At 45.8% G+C, this 19588-nt stretch overlaps 1 protein-coding gene across 3 annotated transcripts in view; it reads left to right on the plus strand.

Moving 5' to 3' along the window:
- SPHK1 (sphingosine kinase 1) overlaps positions 1-19588 on the plus strand; it is a 47686-nt gene continuing 28098 nt past the window's right edge. Inside the window, exons 1-3 of one of the 3 annotated variants that reach the window (XM_053376012.1) lie at positions 1-107; positions 9856-9986; positions 12475-13116. In XM_053376012.1, the coding sequence (XP_053231987.1) occupies positions 9968-9986; positions 12475-13116 (661 nt within the window). In that variant the 5' untranslated portion in view covers positions 1-107; positions 9856-9967. Of the gene's footprint in view, positions 108-9831; positions 9987-12474; positions 13117-19588 lie in introns of all 3 variants that reach the window. The other 2 variants (XM_053376013.1, XM_053376014.1) reach the window with 2 other exon arrangements.

The following is a 19588-nucleotide window of genomic DNA, read 5'->3' on the forward strand; positions in this document are numbered from 1 at the left end:
CTTTCAGAATGTTCCAGAAACTCTATGCAAACAGTGCCCAAGTAACCAAGGCTTGGCATCATGTGGCTGCACGGAGCTGCTTCTTCACTAATAGCTGTTACAGGCAGGTAACGCTCTTTATTTATTTTTCTGATACGTATCACCGCCACATGCAGCCTCTAGGTGATGCTGACTCGTGGTCCAAGCTAGAAAGAATTAATTCCCAAGAAGTCATAAGGAGAAGGTTCTGCAGGCACCAGCTTTTAACTTGGCGACTTATAGATGATTTGCCCACATAGGGGAAAAGTAGGGTGTCAAATTATTTGTGGCAGGGGTGGGGAACATCTACCCTGTGGGTCTGAGGTAGCCTGCAGGGCCTACACCTCCAGCATGCGGCCTGCTCTCCTCACCTGACCAGCCCACTCCCTACACGGCAGTTAGGTTCAAAACAGCCTTCCATTAGGGACCAAGGAAAGTCTGTTTTCAAACCTAATTGCCATGTGAGGGGGCACTGGGCTTTTGTTTTGAGGTGGAGGGGGGGATCCTAGTGACCATAATATAAGGAGAGGGATCCGAACCACCTCGTTTTAATTTCTGAATACAGACGAGGGTGTATTGGTGCCAAATGGTCATTATTATCCAACACAGCAGTTTCAGAACGGGCATGGCAAAGAAGGCAACATTTGTCTCTACAAATCACTTTAGCCTCTTTAGGTACGCTTCAGGATTTTTCTTTTGTTGAAAGCGTAGTCTTTGCCACCCCCTCTCAAACATAGATTTTAAAAAAACAAACTGAAGTGACAGAAGTCAGTTTTGGACATACAAAACTGACTTCTGTCACTTCACTTTAAAAAGATGGAACAATCCCCCTTTCCTCTTCCCATGCACTGTCCAGGAGTTTTCCTTATACCCCCCCCATTTTGGGGGGGGACATGGGGAGGTGCAGGAGGGGGTGATAGCTCTGTATCAGGAGCCAGAGTCAGGGGATGGTCCGCAATAAAACACCTGGTGTCAGTGAAGTCAACTCTTTATTCAAATAAGCCAAAACAGTGCAGGCCTAGTGGTTACAGCAACTCTTCCCTGTAGATCTTGCCCCTCTGAGGAAATTGCAAGGACTGAAGGTTCCCACCTTCCCACGTCTATCTAAGGCTCGTCCCCCAGTTTCTTCCTTGTCTCTTGTCTCTTTGCTCTGAACTCTTTGTTTATCTTGGTGTTCTGGGAGACCAGCAGGGAGGGGATCTGGTTACAGCAGGAGGGGGAGATTCCCTGGCTTCTTCTGCAGCCTGCCTCCACTCTTCCTCTTGACCCCCTCTGCTGCTGCCTCTGAGCCTAGACTGCTCTCTGCCACAGCCTCTTCCTGCTCACTAAACCCTGTGTCCTCTTCAGCTTCCAACACCTCCTCCTTCCAGTCTGCTCCCTCTTCTCCCTCTGACTATGCATCATTGTCCCACCACCAGTCTCCTGGCTCTGAGCCTTCACCGGGGATTCATTTGGGGGTTCCCCATCTGGTGCCTCCCACCACTTCTCAGCATCCTGCCAGTCCAGGACACCCTGTTGCACAAGTGGAAGTCTTTGCTTGGGGCTTCCGCTGACAGGACTCATTAGGTGAATCCCATCCAAAGTTTTTTAACTTATGGAGGCAGGTTCCAAAATATTAGATAAAGCATACTGGTTATGAAAAGGCAGCCCCTGCAAAAGGTCAACAAACCTTTTCTGCAGAAATTTGGCTGGTGTGCATGTGCAGCAATGAGAAAAGCTGAACTGCTGCCAATTATGCATCTATTGATCAGTACAAGAGAGCTATGGGGGAATAAAGGCAAGAATTATCAGAACGAAAAAGGTCAAAAGTCAGAGACCTTTTATGTTCAATATCCAACAAGGTATAATAAATGACTTGGCACAGATTTCCCCCCCTGAATGTATAAGTTCTTCCATTTCTGTTGCTTCCCTAAGTATACTGCTTTTCCTCCTCACATAGCATAGAAAATGTCAGATTCAAAAATATTGCTATTTTCTTCACATTTTAGTAATAGCCTCTGCATAGAAGATGACATCATTTTAGGAACAAGATCTTTATAGCGATAGATAGCAAACTAAACGCTGTTCTCAGCTGAAATCTGTATCTCTTACTAGAGTGCCTTCATGTTTACACTGAATGGGGGATATTTTGTCTTCATCTGTTTGCCACTAGTAGCTGAATTAAAGATTAACAAATGTTATTTCTGATGAGAGCTGGCTTCCTGGGTCATATTACAATGAAATCATATTACAATTTCCTTTGTCTTGCTTATAATGTAACTCAAGTTCCAGTTACTGTACTTTTCCGTGTATAAGACTAGGTTGTTTTTTACTGAAAAATTATGTTTGAAATAGATGATTGTCTTATACATGGGTAGTGCCTAGGGGGGATGTGGGATTGGTTGATGCCGCGAGCCGGAGATGGTCTGCAGCATGTTATTGGTGTCTGCTGCAAGGGGTGGTGTTGATTGGGTGTTGTTGTGGCAATTGGGCGGGCAATAGGCTGCTTCTGTCGGCGATGGGACAGACGTTAGGAGGTTGTTGTTGCGATGTGTGTGTGTGTGTTAGCATCGGCCAGGTGGGTGAGTCATTTTCGGCAATCCCCCTCTAAAAAAAACCTCAACAACTCTGGGCACCCCCCCCCCATTTTCTTAATTTATAGCCCCCAAAATAGTGGGCATTTTATACATGGGGGCGTGTTGTATGGTAATTATCCCACCTCTCACTTGTTTCCACATCAGACCTCAAAAGGGCTGACTCTACCATTAGGCAGAATGAGGCAATGGACTCAGGAAACAGATGCTGGGAGCAGCAGTGAAAGACCTGCCCATCCGCCTGCTGGCAGCCATTCCCCTCAGAGTCTCTTTGGCATATCCATCTGGAGGAGGGCAGAGCAGTGTGTGACCTCCACACATCATGCATCCTCTAAACTAGCCCTGCTGCCCTCAGGTAAAGTGGATGATGGTATCCCATTGTGATAAGCGATCAATAGGTACTAGCCATGATGACTACATTCTACTTCCAATGTTGGGGGAATCAGAAGTGCTGTTGAATTCTGGTCCAGCTTGTGGGCTTCTTCCCACAGCCCTTGTCCCCAAAATTATACTTTAAAAAGAAGAAAAGAAAGAAAGGCAACCAAATTGTAAAATGCTCAGTGCATTTCCTAGTAAGGCAATATCCTAGTAAGGCAATTTCCTAGTAAGGCAATATCAAGAGAGACTTTACAGAGCAGGATGCATTCCATTCATCTGAACAGAAGAACTACCCATTAACATCCTGGATTGAGCTCCAGTCTGTTGGCTCTTATTCATCCATTGCTTAGGCCAGGTACAATTGCAACAGATCCACTGCTACTCCTGCAGTGGGGAACCCTGGGGTCTCAAATTTCAGCGCTCTGTGCAATGCCAAAATTTGTTGCCCCCTGCTTCTTGTGCTCCATTGTAAATCTGAGCTGTGGCACCCCCAAGACTCCATGCCCAGTGCAATTCCAAGCCGGTTGTGCTCCCCTGAATCCACCTCTGTACTCCTGCTTGATCTGTAGAAAAGTAGAGTTGTGTGTCATCAGTAGCCTGATGGCAACACAAGTTGAATAAACTCCCTCATGTGGTGATTTGGGTTGTGTGTTCAATTGGCCTTGCCTTATTCCAATTGAAGGATGAATCAAATTCCTTTGTCTTCAAGGACAAAAGAACATTCCTGTTTGACAATCACATTCCCTTAAGACATATGATAATAATACACATTTGTCAAAAGGATGATGGGAGAGCAAGCATCTCTATTATGTTTACAGAGAAATTGGACTACCTGGGAAGAGATTAGTTTACCTGGAGATACTGCTTCTTCTTCTTCTTCCTTCAGCACTGTTATTTTTCTAGGAGAAGAGGTGCCAGAACTCACCACGAATGCCTCCATTGTTCTCTTAGAATGGCACTGGTGCCCACCTGAGAGGTGCCGGAACTAAGTTCAAGCGGGTTCAGGCTGAAAAAAAGCCCTGTCCTTCAGTCACATGATCCTGCAATTATCTCTCAACTATCAGTTCATCATGCTAGGCTTGCTCCTTGGTTCAAGAGACATAGCAATCCAGAACCTCTTATAGACTCTGCAATGCAGTTGTCATTCACTTTCCTTAGACTCTAAAGTAACTGATACCTTTAACCTAGGCCACTTACACTGCGGGTGCTTTCACAAGTGCTGCTAAGAAATTGTTTTACAGTGGTACCTCGGGTTAAGTACTTAATTCGTTCCAGAGGTCTGTTCTTAACCTGAAACTGTTCTTAACCTGAAGCACCACTTTAGCTAATGGGGCCTCCCGCTGCTGCCACGCTGCTGGAGCACGATTTCTGTTCTTATCCTGAAGCAAAGTTCTTAACCCAAGGTAATATTTCTGGGTTAGCGGCGTCTGTTACCTGAAGCGTATGTAACCTGAAGCGTATGTAACCCGAGGTACCACTGTAATGTAAATAATGTAAAGTAAATGCATTTTTGTGAGAGTATTTAACATGGGGTAGGAAGCAAGACAGAGAAGTTTTAAACCAAATGCACATTTGAGCCAACAAAGGTTTTGCATTTGAACTGGAGATGTGGAAAAGCAAAAAACAAATTTCAGCCTCTTTTGTGAAAACAACCGCAATCTTCAGCTGAAGAATGGCATGTCCTGGCCTTGTTCTTCTAGTGTGTCACAGCTCTGCCCAGCCGGCTCACTTAATACGATTGCATAATCTGCTGTCCCTGAGAATCTTGCCCCTGGCTGGACAATAACAAACATGAGTCATAAACATGAACCAAGATTTGTCACCAGGGGCAGGAGGAGAAAAGGGAGGGAGAAGGAGGAGAGGAGAAGGAGTTGTGCAGAATTGCTGGGCCATGTGAGAGATTAAGCAGCCTCCTCTGAGGCAGAAAGAGGGAAGAGGGAAAAGAAAACTATGAATGGCACATATCTCAGGATCTGAGTTAGACCTTGTAGCCCTTTCATTCAGCGGAACCAGTATTGCTTCAGAAACAGGGCCCTTGGAGAAGAACTTGAGATTCTTTTTTTAATAGATAAAAAGGAAACATGATGGGGGAACAAATGAGCAGTAATGCACTCTGAACCATCATTGGTATGAACTTTGGTAATATGAATCTCCTAATAACAGATACAGTATTGGTTGAATGGCTTACTTGAGTTTAAAAAGAAAGCCTGGTGTGCCCCCCCCCCAAGTCTCATGTCTTAAGCAAAATGCACCAATTCCTTGCTTAGGCAGAAAACAACGTTGTTTATGGGCAGAATTTGTTCAGCAGGGAAGGGGTTTAAAGGCAGATTTGTGCGCCTGAACTCATTCCAATCAGTCCTATCTTCAGTTTCATAAAAAAACCAAAACAACTGGGAATGGTGGTGGCAAGAGAATAGAAGGTTTCTGGAGGCAGCAAATATGCTTTGAGAACAAATGAGTAATTTATAATGGTTAATGCATAGTGTTGCTTAACTCACTGTTGTGTAGGATAATGATGAGCTGTTGCAAGTTATACCTAATGAGATGATTTCCAACTCCATATTTAATAAATGAAATGGTGTAGCCAGGATTGTATCATGCCCACTGCATGACCCACATCCCTAGCATGCTGTGAGAGCGTTGTGTACTGAAGTGCACTAATTACTTAGTGAAAGCTCCTTGCACCACAGTAATTGAGAGTATTACATGATTTACAGCTATTCCCCAGTACACTCACATACCTACCGTCCTGTGTAGGATTGTGGAGTGCTCAGTGTGTAACGTTGGGGTTGCTTGTGGACACAAAATTCTCCCCAGGACTCTCTTTTTAGGTCATAAAACACTGAAAATCACCACCACCACTTGTTACAGGGTTACTTCTTTTTTAACAGAAGAAACTCTTCCATGGGACCTCTAAATACTTGTTGGGACGCGGGTGGCGCTGTGGGTTAAACCACAGAGCCTAGGACTTGCCGATCAGAAGGTCAGCAGTTCAAATCCCCGTGATGGGGTGAGCTCCAGTTGCTCAGTCCCTGCTCCTGCCAACCTAGCAGTTTGAAAGCACGTCAAAGTGCAAGTAGATAAATAGGTACCGCTCCGGCGGGAAGGTAAACGGCGTTTCCTTGCACTGCTCTAGTTCGCCAGAAGTGCTTAGTCATGCTGGCCACATGACCCGGAAGCTGTACGCCGGCTCCCTTGCAACCCCAGTGTCGGTCACGTCTGGACCTAATGGTCAGGGTTCCCTTTACCTTTACCTTTATCCCCACACACAACAGGGAACCCTTTGTTAACTAAGGAGGATTCAAAAATGCTGAGTAGGGGCCAAGTGGCAGAGTGAGTGGTTAGAACTTGAGTGTAAAATTAACCCCAAAGGTCAGGGGTCCCCAACTTTTTTGGGCCCAGGAGCACGTTTGGAAACCTAGGGGGACTGTCACTGATGCCACAAAATACCAGTTTCACAGAAGAAAAGCTGACAATGCTCAGAACCTCTCTCCCAAACAGCCAAACAACAAACTCAGGAAAATGCCCCAATCTGAGCAAAAGAAAAAGCAGGCAAAACTTATGGGCGTTGTAGTGCAACAAGACCTGGTCTGCAACATAAAAATATAAGTAGGTTTGTCAGGGAAGGCAAGAGTTTGCACACTTTCAAAGATAGGGAAAGAACAATAAAACAGAAAGGTTCAAAAAGCCACAGCCAACTTCACACACACACTTAGCTTGATGATCTAGCTGTCGAGTATGGAGTCTGATTTCAGATTATATGAATTCAATCCTAGGCCATCTTTAGAAGAAAAACTGCTGCTGGCACAATGGTCTCTGGCCCTGGTATCTTCAGCAAACAAAGGAGAAATCAGGGCAAGGAGGGAGGGGTTTCTCTCCTTCCCATAAGCATATTTAAGTATTCCTCCCAGAGGCAATGTTCTGAGCTTTCTCCTCCCCAGAGAAGGAACTCACTGGGCAATTTCACCCCAATTATAGTGAAACCAGAACCGGAGAAGGAAAGAAAATATGATTATTTTGGAGCAAAATGTTTCAGGCTATCACTTCTTGTGGTTACAGGGTGACACATTAGCTGGGCAATCAAGGGGAAGGATAAAACTATCTTACCGTACTTAACTCAGGGGAGATTTGGAAAGGTGTCAGCTAAGTGGCAGACAGCTAATTTATGTGACAGAGAAACATGAGTAAGTGAAGTGTCAGGCTTCAAACAGCAATAAGGAAGAAACGGTCGTCATAAGTCATGACCAAAGTTTGGTTCTTCTAGCTAACCTCTCACCCCCTGTAATGCTGTCCACAAAATTCAATTTGTGAAATGTTCCTCAGTGAATTGGTGTGTGGCATAGAATAAAGTTTTGCCACAGTATATTATTTTTAAACAGAGATGCATGCAATCCTTCCTGGGCAATGTTTGCCAATGCTGTGTGTATAAAGGGAAGCCAAGCTTATGTCATTGCTATGTGGGATGGAAAACATCCACAAATAGCAGCAATTGACCCAAAACTTTACCTGACAATTAGTGGCTTCGGAAGAGCCAAAATAGGCTCTGAAATGTCATGCCACCTAGTTGAAATGTATTCAAGTTTTTTCAAAAGCTGCTCTCCCACAGATCATAGCAGTGGCACTGACATGTGGATGTTTTCTCGCTGGACACATTAGGCCAGATATCTTTTAAGTAAGAACACAGTTTCACAGCCTAAAAATCAGGGATAGACAAAATGGCTCCCTCCAGATGTTTTGGATTGCAACTCTTCTTATCATCCTTGGCCATTGGCCATGCTCCTTGAAGCTGATGGGAGTTGGCGTTCAACAACATTAAGAGGGCCATGGGTTTCCCCCATCCCTGGAATGCAGCACTGAAACCTAAGCTGGTTTCAAGCTGTTTCTGGCATATAGGACAGAAAAGAGGTAATTCCCTTAGCTGCAATAACCATCACCATACCAACAACAACAATAATAATATCCAACTAACATATTAGTATGAAGTAAGACTAGACAGGGCAGACTGGAAAAAATATATAAAATGAGCAGAGTTTCCCTTCTCCCCCCCCCCCCCCCGCCAAACAAATAGCTACAATCTCTTTAGAACCGGAGAGAAATCTGATACAAGATCCAGTTTCAAGATGTAAAGTAAATCCTTTGAGTAAGAAAACACGTGCATTCAAGGGGTTTTATGAGAGTTTATAAATCCTGGTTTAAGACTCCTTAGAGATCAGCCTTATCCCTTATTCAAAAAGCCAACATGTTGCACAATCTGTTCCAAGTGGCACATCTGATCAGATAGAGGAGCAGAAATTATGCATTGCTCATTCCTCCCTTCCACTGTTTTATTAAAACACAACCAATGGTAGAACTATTCCCATTGATTTTCTTCTTACTGTTCCTATAATCTTCTCTAAACTGCTTGTCTTTATTACATTCATTGAGTTCATGTAGTGCTGGATTAGCTATCATACAAATATATAATGTCAACATCATACTGTATAGCTATTGGGAAAGCAAACACAAGCACACCCAGTAAAAGGACCTATTAAGATTCTTCGCAGATTAGTACAAGGAGTGTGGTGACCATGTTCTCAATGTGTGGGTGCAGGAAATTTAAAGTACTGGTAGCTTGCCCAACAGAAGAAGCAGATGGACCATGTTATTTATAATGTGGCAGATTTCACGTGCAAGATCAGTAGCACATTCACCCTCAGTGAACCCTCCTTAATATGCGAACTGAGATATTTCAGAGGCTCCATAGAATCTTCATATACTGTGAAAAGGATAGCCTTGTTTGAACAATGTGCCCCTTATGGATCTTGCTGCCTCTAGCACCTGCCCTTCCGTTGGGTCTGCCTCTGTGAAGGGTTGTATGGCAAAAGCAGAGTAGAGTACTGCTTGAATGTTTCACAATTTATGATCTCACGGCCAGTGACAATGAAAAGGCTTCTTACTAATCTACCATGGATTTTAATAACCAATCAAAGAAACACAACCAAGTAAGTTCAGGTGAAGGGGAGCAGATAGCTAAAATACAGGCAACCCAGTTAGCATTTGAAAAGTTCAGTTATCTTTCCAGAGCTAAGAGATGCAAACAACATGTTTACAATTTCATTTGGTGGGTGTGGTCTAGGGGGTGATCCTGCTCTTCCCCTTCTAACAACAGCCTCATATGCAGAAATTCAACAGGTAAAGCTTTTCTTAGCACCTGCAGCTAAATAGTGGGGAAAGTACCTGTAATGGGAATTGGGGTTGCTCGTGCGTAAGTTGCCGCTACTCTTGGCAAGGTTGCCTGGTTAAACCTTTCCCTGGCTGCACAGCCCTGACTCCGCGGCTGTATCAGTCACTGGCCGAATCCGTCAGTGGGCGTTTCCTGAACTTCTTCCAGCATAAAAGTTCTTTGACGCCAAGTCTCCGCCTAGCCTCCCTGTGCGGAAGTCTTCTGCGCAGGGTGGGTGTGGCCAGCGGAGGACCCGTGCTCTCCCCGCTGGTCTCTGGCGAAGAGTCCTGGAGCCATCTCTCCGAAGCCCTCCTCTGCTCCCCTTCCTCCCTGGTGTCACGCTGATTTCCTTCCCCAGTAGATGAGTTCCCTCTCTCCCTGCTGGGCCCTTCTCCGGCATCGCTCGGGAGCCTTGCCTCCACTCCTGGCTCCGATGGCAGTTCCCTGACAGTACCTATCTACCATCAAAGTAACCAAGAATCCAGTTTTATCATAGCTTACAAATTTTCATGCACTAGAGTCCGCTTCAGCAGCAAAAAGTTTTGGATACTCCACAATTATTGGGGTCCCATTTGGGATTAAAAAATAAATAAAATCCCAAAAGTTTGTCATTAAAAAATATGTTCATCTTTAAGACTCTTCCTTCTTTTTGCTGCAAAGGCTAACATAGCTACCTGATCAGAGGCCAGACAACTGAAGCCATGGCACAAGGCAGAAAAGGAGAAACCAGGAGGAACAATCGATTGCAGAGAAAGCCAGAACTGGAGAGCAAGTCAGGGCTAGAGGAGAAAGCAAGATGCATGGTCAAATAACAGGTCAGACCCCAAAAACAAAACTGAGAAGCAGGGCAGAACGAGTCAAGACCAGAGAACAAACCAAGTCTAGAGGGGCACACCAATTCTAATGATCACAACACTGGTGTGTAAGCAGTCGTGTAAGCGTGGGAATGCACTGCCAATCCTCCCAGCATGTCATCTTTATTTTTGCTTTCTTAAACCGATGCTCAAACGTTTTACCAGCTTCGTTTCCCCACCCAAGTGCCTCCTGTTTAGGAAAAAAATATTTTTGGTATGATTTATGCATTTCTAAAAGCTGTAATTGTTGTCATCCCCCACCCAGCCACCCCAAAATTGAATTTACTTAAAATATTTGATTTGGTGGACTTTTTGTCTTCCTTTTCCAAATTAGGCACCATGAGTAGAGGAGACTCCCTGCTGCAAACTGCAGTGTGGTGGTTCACCACACGGGGGAGCTGCATGCATCTCCTGTGGCTCCTGACACTATCCCTCTAGTCTAGTTACTTGCCATTAAAAAAAATTAGGAGCTGCTTGTCACACTACAAAATTCTAACACAGAAACATATATTATAAGTAGGTATTTATAAAATCAGTTCTGCCCAAACTTTTGGCCCTCAAGGGGCTCCCCAAGGCACCTGACAAGATCAGTTTCTGAATAAACGTGGCTAATAAAGCTCCATGGTTGGTTACAACTCTAGGCATGTTTGTAAGGACTGAGTCCCATTAATCTCAGTGGGTCTAACTTCCTTTTTCTGAGTGTTATCATTGCCTGCCACCTTTTATAAACTGGCCCTATTCTGCAGGGGTGGCTAGGGCAGTGCCACATTGTGCTCCCCTAACGGTGATGTCACTGCTGCTTTCTGGGATGGAGTGGAGCTGCGAGTTCAAATCCTGTTGGTGCTCCTGCACAGCCCTGGCCTCACTTCCACTCTGCTCTATTCTATCCTGGTAATTTGCAGTAATGTTGCTGTTGGAAGGCCTGCTGTCTGCCACTGCCACATCACTGCCTTCACAGGTGTCCTTTGGACACTTATCTCTCAGCCATACCTGGCCATGCTGCAAGGATAGGTAAGGACATAATGTTATAGGTTGTGCTTGGCACAAGGTGGGAAAGGAATCTGGAGCCAAACCCAGTGAAGCATTAGGTTGCTCTTTCCGTCCCATGGCTGATTCTGCGCAAAGGTTTCACCTCTTCCATGGCTGTGCCGCTGCCATGCCAACAGAGGCCAGGCCATCAGAGGGTGGGAGATTTTGCAGGTAGTGGGGCCTCTGTGGGAGCCTCCACATTGCTCAAAGGGCCTCAGGGCCATTCAGCTCAGTGGGACTTGCCTCCCATTTTAACTGTGCAAGGGATCAAGCAGGGAGAGCCCCCCTTTTGCCTTTAAACAGCTTCCAGGCAGGCAGAAATCCAGCACTGAAACTTCAGGTCTGCAAATAATAACACCCCGAAGATCCCAGGCCCCGGGAAGATTAGAATGGCCCTGGCCCCAGCCTGGTGGAAGGCTCTCTCACAAGAGACTGGGGCCCTGCGGGATTTGACATCTTTCTGCAGGGCCTGCAAGATGGAGCTGTTCTGCCAGGCCTTTGGTCGGGGTTTAGTCTGATTCTTTTCTTTCTGTATAAGAACAAGCATTATAGAAGCATTAAAGAGGTAACAGTTGGCCCTGGAGAATATTAACCACTCTCAGTTTTACCGGTGGACTGCCATCTGTCCAGATTTTAATTTGCTCTGAACTAATTTTAAGATGTATTTTAATTAATTGATTGCCTGTTTTTACGTTCGTATGTTCTTTGTATACTGTGTTAGTTTTATGATGTTAGCTGCCCTGAGCCTGGCTCTGGTAGGGGAGAGCGGGGTACAAATAAAAATCTATTATTATTTTCTCAACATTACATCTCCATGCCAGGGAAATACTCCACCTGGAAGTTAAAGACACAACAGCCCATCCAGAAAAAAGGAGACCAGCCCTATTCACCCAAGTGTTTGTAGGACATGAGCACTACCTCTCACGTGGCCGAGTAAGAAACGCTGGTGCTTGTTACCGTGGGCAGAGCTTTCTTATGGGGCAAAGTCGGTGCCTGTCAATGGAGGCACCGCTTAAGAAATGAAAAGCGCAGGTGGAAGCAATCCCCATTGCTTGACCGTGGAGTTTGGCCCTTGGATTCCTGTTCCCGTAAAAAAATAAAATCATTTTATTTGCTTTGGAGGACCCGCCCCGCGCCCCTACATAGGGCTTGCTGTTGCCTAACCTCTTAACCCGGAGGAGGCGTAGGACTTGGGTGTCCCGGGACAAAAGGGAAGGGGTGGGGCTTGTTACGGATTAATTCCCACGGGGCTGAGTTTTGAGCAAGCACGTGCTTAGACCGGTTCCTTGAGGTTCCCGAGCCGCAGCTCGGAAGGGCAAATTCTTGGGGGGGGGGGGAATGTCCTCGCTTAGCAACTTTCTTTGATTATTGCGCGTTTGGAGCTTTTATGAATGAACTTGAAGTTGGTGTCGTTCCGCAGAGTCGCCGCCGGGTGGCAGCAGAGAGCAGCGCGCCCGAGCGCCCGTGTGGAAGCCAGCCCTCCGCCGCTCATTGATAAGCCAGGCAGCGAAGGGTTGCAACGCCCGGGCTCCCGGAGCAGCAGCAGCAGCAGCAGCAGCAGCGCCCTCCGCACGCGCTGGGTCGTCCCCTCTCCATGAGGCTGCGGCGATGGAGCGAGGCTTGTCGGACTCCGGGGAGACCTTGCGCAGCAGCAGCAGCGGGCCTTCCCGCGAAGTTGTGCTCTCGGGGATCTTCTCGCTGGCCCCGGCGGCGGCGCCCAAGTCGAGCTGCGCCCTGAGCCTCACCAGCAGCGCCGAGCTGCTGCTCCGCCGGCTGGACACGTCCGAGCCCAGCGGCTCCATCACGGCGCTCAGCCTCTCGGACTGCATCGGCTGCTACGCTTTCCAGAGGAAAGGCGCTCCGGAGCCGGCGGCCGCCTACTTCACCGTCTTCTGCTACCCCTTCAAGAAGGGCTGGTGGGTGTCCGGGGAGTCCCGCCACAGGGTGGCCAAGACTTTCCGCGTCTTGGAGTCCCAGGAAGCCGAAGAGAACCGGAGCATCGCCGAGACCTGGGCTCGGAAGATCATGGAGCTGTCCACGCCGTCCACCCTCAGCCTACAAGGTGAGCGAGTGCCCCGCCCGGAAAGTAGAGGCGTCTCTATCGCGGGATGGAGGGAGGGGGGGACCGAGCTGGCAAGCGCGGGCTCCAGTTTCACCTGCGCTCCAGGAGGTGTATGTTTACTCGGAAGCAAGCCCCACTTCGACCTTTGTGGTTCGATCCCACCCAGGCAAGGCTGTGGGCAGGATTCCTGCATTGTAGGGGGGTTGGACTAGATGACCCTTGTGCTCCCTTGCTCTATGACCCCCGAGGAGGAACCCCTCCCCCGCCTGGTCCTCAGTTTTCAGTCTGGTGAAATGGGCATAGCAGCGGCTTGCCTTTTCCCTATGTTGTAAATCGCTTTCCAGATTTATCAGTTGACTATAAAATGGTTAAAGATAAAACCCCCAAACTCTCCTTTACCTTTACCATGTGAGCCACAAATGCCTGAAACAGGCATAGTTCCCCCTGAGAGGGGCATTTTATTTTTGTGAAGCTCCTACTCAGAAAGTAATTACTTGCAGGAAAGTGTTTATTTGTAGGAATTAACTAGTGCAGTCGCTATTCCGGTTGTATTGTGTAACAATCGCTCCTATGTGCATTTAGTGGTGGGTGGGTGCACATGCACTTTGGGAAACAGTCACCAATTTATGCCAGCATATTGTACATGCATCAAAATGAACACAGGTCTGCAAGTCAGTTTGCGAGAGTAGACTTACACATTGTAGATTCATTCCTGTGCATAACTTAAATGCCTTTCATACAGGAAATTTGTAACATGCGAAGTGTGGGCTGTGTAGCATGGCTTTTTACTTGCTTACTCAGAAGCAAAAAGCTCATGGAATTAAATGGGACTTGAGCTGCAAACCTTAACACAATTACTGGGGAGTAAACCATTGAATTTAGTGGGGCTTATTTCTGTAAACCTGCTTAGGATTGCATGTCTACTCGGGTACATTGCTAGGTGCATGAGCGCCGGCCTATCACTCAAATCTGTATTAAGTTTGCATATGTTAATTTATGTGTATAGATGCCTCCGAGACATAATGACGGTGGTGCTTGACTAGTTCTCACCAGCACTGCACTTCGCAGTTGAACCTAGCATAGGGTTACACCAGAGAAGAAGAAGAAGAAGAAGAAGAAGAAGAAGAAGAAGAAGAAGAGTTTGGATTTGATATCCTGCTTTATCACTACCCGAAGGAGTCTCAAAGCGGCTAACATTCTCCTTTCCCTTCCTCCCCACAACAAACACTCTGTGAGGTTAGTGAGGCTGAGAGACTTCAGAGAAGTGTGACTGGCCCAAGGTCACCCAGCAGCTGCATGTGGAGGAGCAGGGAATCGAACCCGGTTCACCAGATTACGAGTCCACCACTCTAACCACTACACCACACTGGAAGAACCTGTGGTCCTCCTTATGTTGCTGAACTACAACTCCCATCATCCTGACCATTGACCATGCTGGCTGATGGGGGTTGGAGTCCGGCAGCTTCTGGAGGGCAACAGGTTAGCCATTCCTATGTTAGAGTTAGATGGGTTAGAAATAAATGCAAATGAATGTTGGTCTCATTGTAAGGCTCTTTAAAATTCTCTCACACACAAATGCTCAGAGGACATACACAGCTTCCTCCTCCAGCTTGTCTGAGCAGATCAGCTGAGGAGGGAGTTATTGTGGCTCCACACTCACTGATTGATTGATTGATTGATCGATCGATCAATCAATCAATCAATCAATCAATCAATTGGATGGGTATGAGAGGGTGATTTGCATCCCCATTAGCAGGTTGAGCTCAGCTGAGCAGAGGGGATTACCTTCCAGGGGTGTGTCTACTAAATAATAATTTTTAAAGTAAAAAATTGGCCGCCACCACCAAAATTAGTAGGATCTAGTAGGGCCAGAAATATTTGCTTGTTGGATCTGTGTGATCAAACCCCTGAAATGGGGGTTAGTCACCCCTGCTTTAGAAGCTTAACTCTCAAACCTGCAAACCACAGAGGCTTTACCTCTGCCATAGTCCTGCTGAACTGACCTGACCTCCAGAGGTAGCACAAAAGGGGTGGGAGTGAGGAGCACTCTCTGACCAGTAGCTTGCCCCCTTCACCATTGCTGGGTCCTTGAGGCTACTTGATTATAATTTAATCATCAACTGCAAATTGAAATAGCACTGATTAAAATTACAATTATCTGAAAGTTCATTCCATTAAAAACAAGTTCAGGTAAGTCACAACTTACACCAATTTAACTTGTGCTCATTCAGCTTTATGCACTTGGCAAAAAGTATAAATAAATAAAAGGGGGTGGGTTTTGACTATATGCGATTTTGGCTTTATGCACGATCTGCAGAACGTAACTCCTACATAAGTGGAAAGTTGTCTATACACTATTATTGCTCTTTCAGAAAACAAACTTGTGGAGCAAAGCTCAGTTCCTCCAGCCTTCCCCACAAGAGTTTTTCTGATATAACCACTGTGGAAGTAGTCTAGTATTGCTCTGAAAGAAATTGTGTATGGACTGCAGTTGCAGAAGGTGATAACAAAAAGGAAAATTTCTTGTGCTTTTTAAAGAACATAAGTGAATTGCTGGATCGGCCTTAAGCCTTTCTGTCTGGTCTCTGGTTCCCCAGAGCAGCCAGGTACATTTTTGAAGTTTCAGCATCTTCCATGGCATTTCCTATTTCTTCTTGCACAATATTTGCACCTGTGGTCCAAATGTAGTTGCACAGATCATTATGGAAAACCAACTGGTTATGTCACCCTGATATTTTTTATCAGCAAAGTTGTCACCTCAGCAAAGTTTATCAGCAAAGTTTATCAGCAAAGTTGTCAACTTAAATTCTCCATATAGCAAAAATTGTGATAAAAGATGTTCAGCTTTGTTTCTAGGCCTCATGAGGGAAAGGCAGTTGCATGTAGAACCCAAATTAAAGCCCCGTATTTCAAAAGCAAAGTCACATAGGAATATTTACCTTCCTGCTAGAAGATACAGAACCTTACAGAAACATGTTGAAAGAGCTGGTGTCAAACACTTCACAGCGTGGGAAAGGAGATGGAAATCTCCTAGCTCATCTTGCTAAATATTTGGTGAAAACAACAAGGCCAATTGTGCTGCTGAGTCTCTGTGAAAATGAATGAACTGTGGATGAAAGCTGGAGGACTAAGTCTTTATCAGAGAGAGGAAAGGGACATATGTGCTATGCATCGTAGCAGAAGTGTCCCTGGTACCACTGAGCAAATAGCTAGATGGTCTGCAGCACAGGACTGTGTGCTGCAATCAATGTTTCAGAGAGGCGTGTTTCTCAACAGTCAACACGAAACTCCCAAATCCTCTTAGTTTCTGCCTGTGCAATAGGTTGTGCTGACTTCCGGCTGCAAACCAGTTTGACAAGGCAAGCCTGAGTATCCCGTGTGCATGTTAACAAGGTGATGGGTGCTTCTCCCAAAGTTGTTGTGCCACGCTCTCAAGTGACAATTCATTTCCACGCACACCCTAAGTAATTATTTTTTAAAATCCACGTGAACACCAAGAGCTGGTTGTGGCTAGATACAGGAATGTTCAGTTGTGTGCAAAACAACTTCATATTGGTTTATTTAAGAGCTTTGTATCTGGTCTCTGCAAGGGTCAGAGGTTTTGCAGGTTTTTATATTGTTTTGGAAACCTCCTTGACCAGGGGAAACAGTGGGATAAGACTATGGTGCCCCATGGGAAGCCAGGCTCTCTTGAACTATTGTTACCATTTCATCCCTAGGTTACTCACACTGATTTGCTCGTTGCTATTTTTCTGCATCGTTGTCCAGCCTGTTGAATAATAAAAGTGGAACTTGTTTGGTGATCTGAGTCATCTAAGAAGCCGGTTGAAACATACTTTCCCAGAAATCAGTTGAATTTATTTCCCAAGACCATTATTGCTCTTAAGGTTGTAACAATGGCTATTTTTTGTTGTCAGCTGTCTTGGCAAATCCATTTCTTGTAGTATATTCATTACATCTCGCAGTACATTCAGTACAATAAAGGAGCTCGTATTCAGTCTAATGCTAGCTCCTTTATTTCCCCCTTTGAAAACTCCGGCTTAGAAAAAAGAACTGGAATGCTGCACATCACAAAGTTGGCCAAAGTTAGCCAGGAGGCAGTTAAAAGCACAGAGCTACCCTGGGCTATTTCTCTGGCTACAACAACTTGTCCCTCCATAAACATGTCATTGCTGCTACTCAGTTAAGAGACTATTCCAGGGATTGCCAACTTCTCCACAGCTCGACCAGACCTCACCATGTGTCAGTACTTGAATGATGGTGTGGGGCAGGAAAGAGAGAAGCATTCTTGGAGAAATCCACAAGACCAGTCCCAGAACTCCTTCCCAATCATGCCTCCCAGTAGCTGTCTAAAACCAGTATTTTTGGGGTGGAGGGCAGACAAAAGGTAAATAAATGCCTGTGCCTTCCCTGCCTCTTCCCCCAATAAAGTGAACAGGCTTAGTCAGTTCTGGCAAGGTGTGGGCTAGGCCCATGTAAAACTATGCTCTGATGCCCACATACAAGCCCCCAACCCCCTGCTCTATCTATAGCCCCCGCCCCATGAGCCAGGCTTGAGACCTGATACCAGAGTAAAACAGGCTTGAGTTTATCTAGCAGGCTGTATACAACACTTGATCGTTTAGGGGCTATGTGTGGCAGCAGTCAGGATGGAAGATGGGTGTATCTCGGAATGCTGGTTCTGTTGGCGTTTCTGACAGTTTCTCAGTGAACTTCCATGCTGAGCGAGGTTTTGAACCAAGGTCTCACCAGTCCTTGTCCAATACCCTAACCACTCTAAGCCACGTTAGTTCTCAAATGATCCCTTCCACTGTGGTGCCTTCTAAAATCTTTATCTCAGTTAGATTATCTCTGTCTTAGATTTGAGTTGGTTTTCTGTACCTGATGTTGTTTTAAACTGCTTTTAATCTCTCTCTCTCTCTCTCTCTCTCTCTCTCTCTCTCTCTCTCTCATACACACACACACACACACACACAGAGAGAGAGAGATTTTGTATATGCAGTTCTTTTAACTATTTTAACATACACCACTATTTTTGTATGTTACATTCTAAGTTGCTTCTGCATACCTCATGGGAAGCAATTCACAAATGAAAATATTAACCTCAAAGAGCCAGTGTGGTGTAGTGGTTAAGAGCAGTGGACTTGTAATCTGGCGAACCGGGTTTGATTCCCCGCTCCTCCACATGCAGCTGCTGGGTGACCTTGGGCCAGTCACACTTCTTTGAAGTCTCTCAGCCCCACTCACCTCACAGAGCGTTTGTTGTGGGGGAGGAAGGGAAAGGAGAATGTTAGCCACTTTGAGACTCCTTCAGGTAGTGATAAAGCAGGATATCAAATCCAAACTCTTCTTCTTCTTCAATAATAGTAATAATAATGATAATCTCATAGCCAGAACCCACATGATCAGAGGTTGGGTCCAGGCCTATGAGGTTGGGTCGTTTGACCATCTTCCTAGCTGCATGGAATCTGCTCCTGTAAAAAGCAGCTGCCATTTGGCTAGGGTAACATTTAGCAGGCCCCTTGTTGGCTGTTTCAGAAGAATATAAATGGACTCTTTGTCTGGGAGCAGGAGGGTGTTGTGATAAGATAATCATTCTGTGTAATGTGACTCACAAGCAGGAACATATAATCTTCTGATCACCCACCGTTCTGAAAAAATTCACGTGATTGTGTGGACCAGCTCAGTCTTTTTCTTAGGCATGCACTTGCAAAGGTGGGAAAAGTTACATGGCTTATTTAAGAAAACACCTGTTTCACAATCAGTAAGGGAGCACTACTTTAGTAAATTGAAAGGTTTTAATCCTGATTGACTAACACATTGCAGATCTAGTGGAGACCAGACCCCCGCACTGCAAGCCCAATATACTACCCTGTGTGTATGTGTGCACATAACGCCATACATACTTTTTTTTAAAGGTCTAATTGTAGGAAATGTTGACTGTCCCCTCTCTTGAAGCCAAATTAATTCAGTGCCTTTTGAATTCTCAGGATCGAGTCTTTCACTCTAGTTAAATCCTGTGTTGAAAATGTTAGTCAGAGATGAATGTTAGCCAGAGCTCCTATTCATCAGCACAGCTAGTCATCCATGGATCTCCCATGTGACATCAGTGCATGCTGCAGAGCTGGGCCGGAGGAATTTGGAAACCACGTGACCACTTTGAGCAGCACGTCTGGCTGGGTCTTCCGTGCGGTGACTCAGCACCCCCTCCCCACTCCATCATTAGCGCTAAATGCACAGGAGGTGGGAGCAGCAACACAGTTGGCCTTGGAGAGTGAAAAGGATTCCTCCTATACAATTTCTGTTCTCCCTCTGTGTCCTAGGCAGGAGGGAAAGTAGAGCAATTATACCACACAGCTCCTCTCTCTGTGAGAGATCTCCTGGTGGGCGATGCTAAGAGAGAGTGACACGGGGAGCGATGGCAGCTGACTCTGTGACCAGAATGTTGCTTTGTAATCCAGTTCATGAACTG

The sequence above is a fragment of the Podarcis raffonei genome, chromosome 2 (assembly GCF_027172205.1).
Source record: "Podarcis raffonei isolate rPodRaf1 chromosome 2, rPodRaf1.pri, whole genome shotgun sequence".
Taxonomy (NCBI): Eukaryota; Metazoa; Chordata; class Lepidosauria; order Squamata; family Lacertidae; genus Podarcis; species Podarcis raffonei.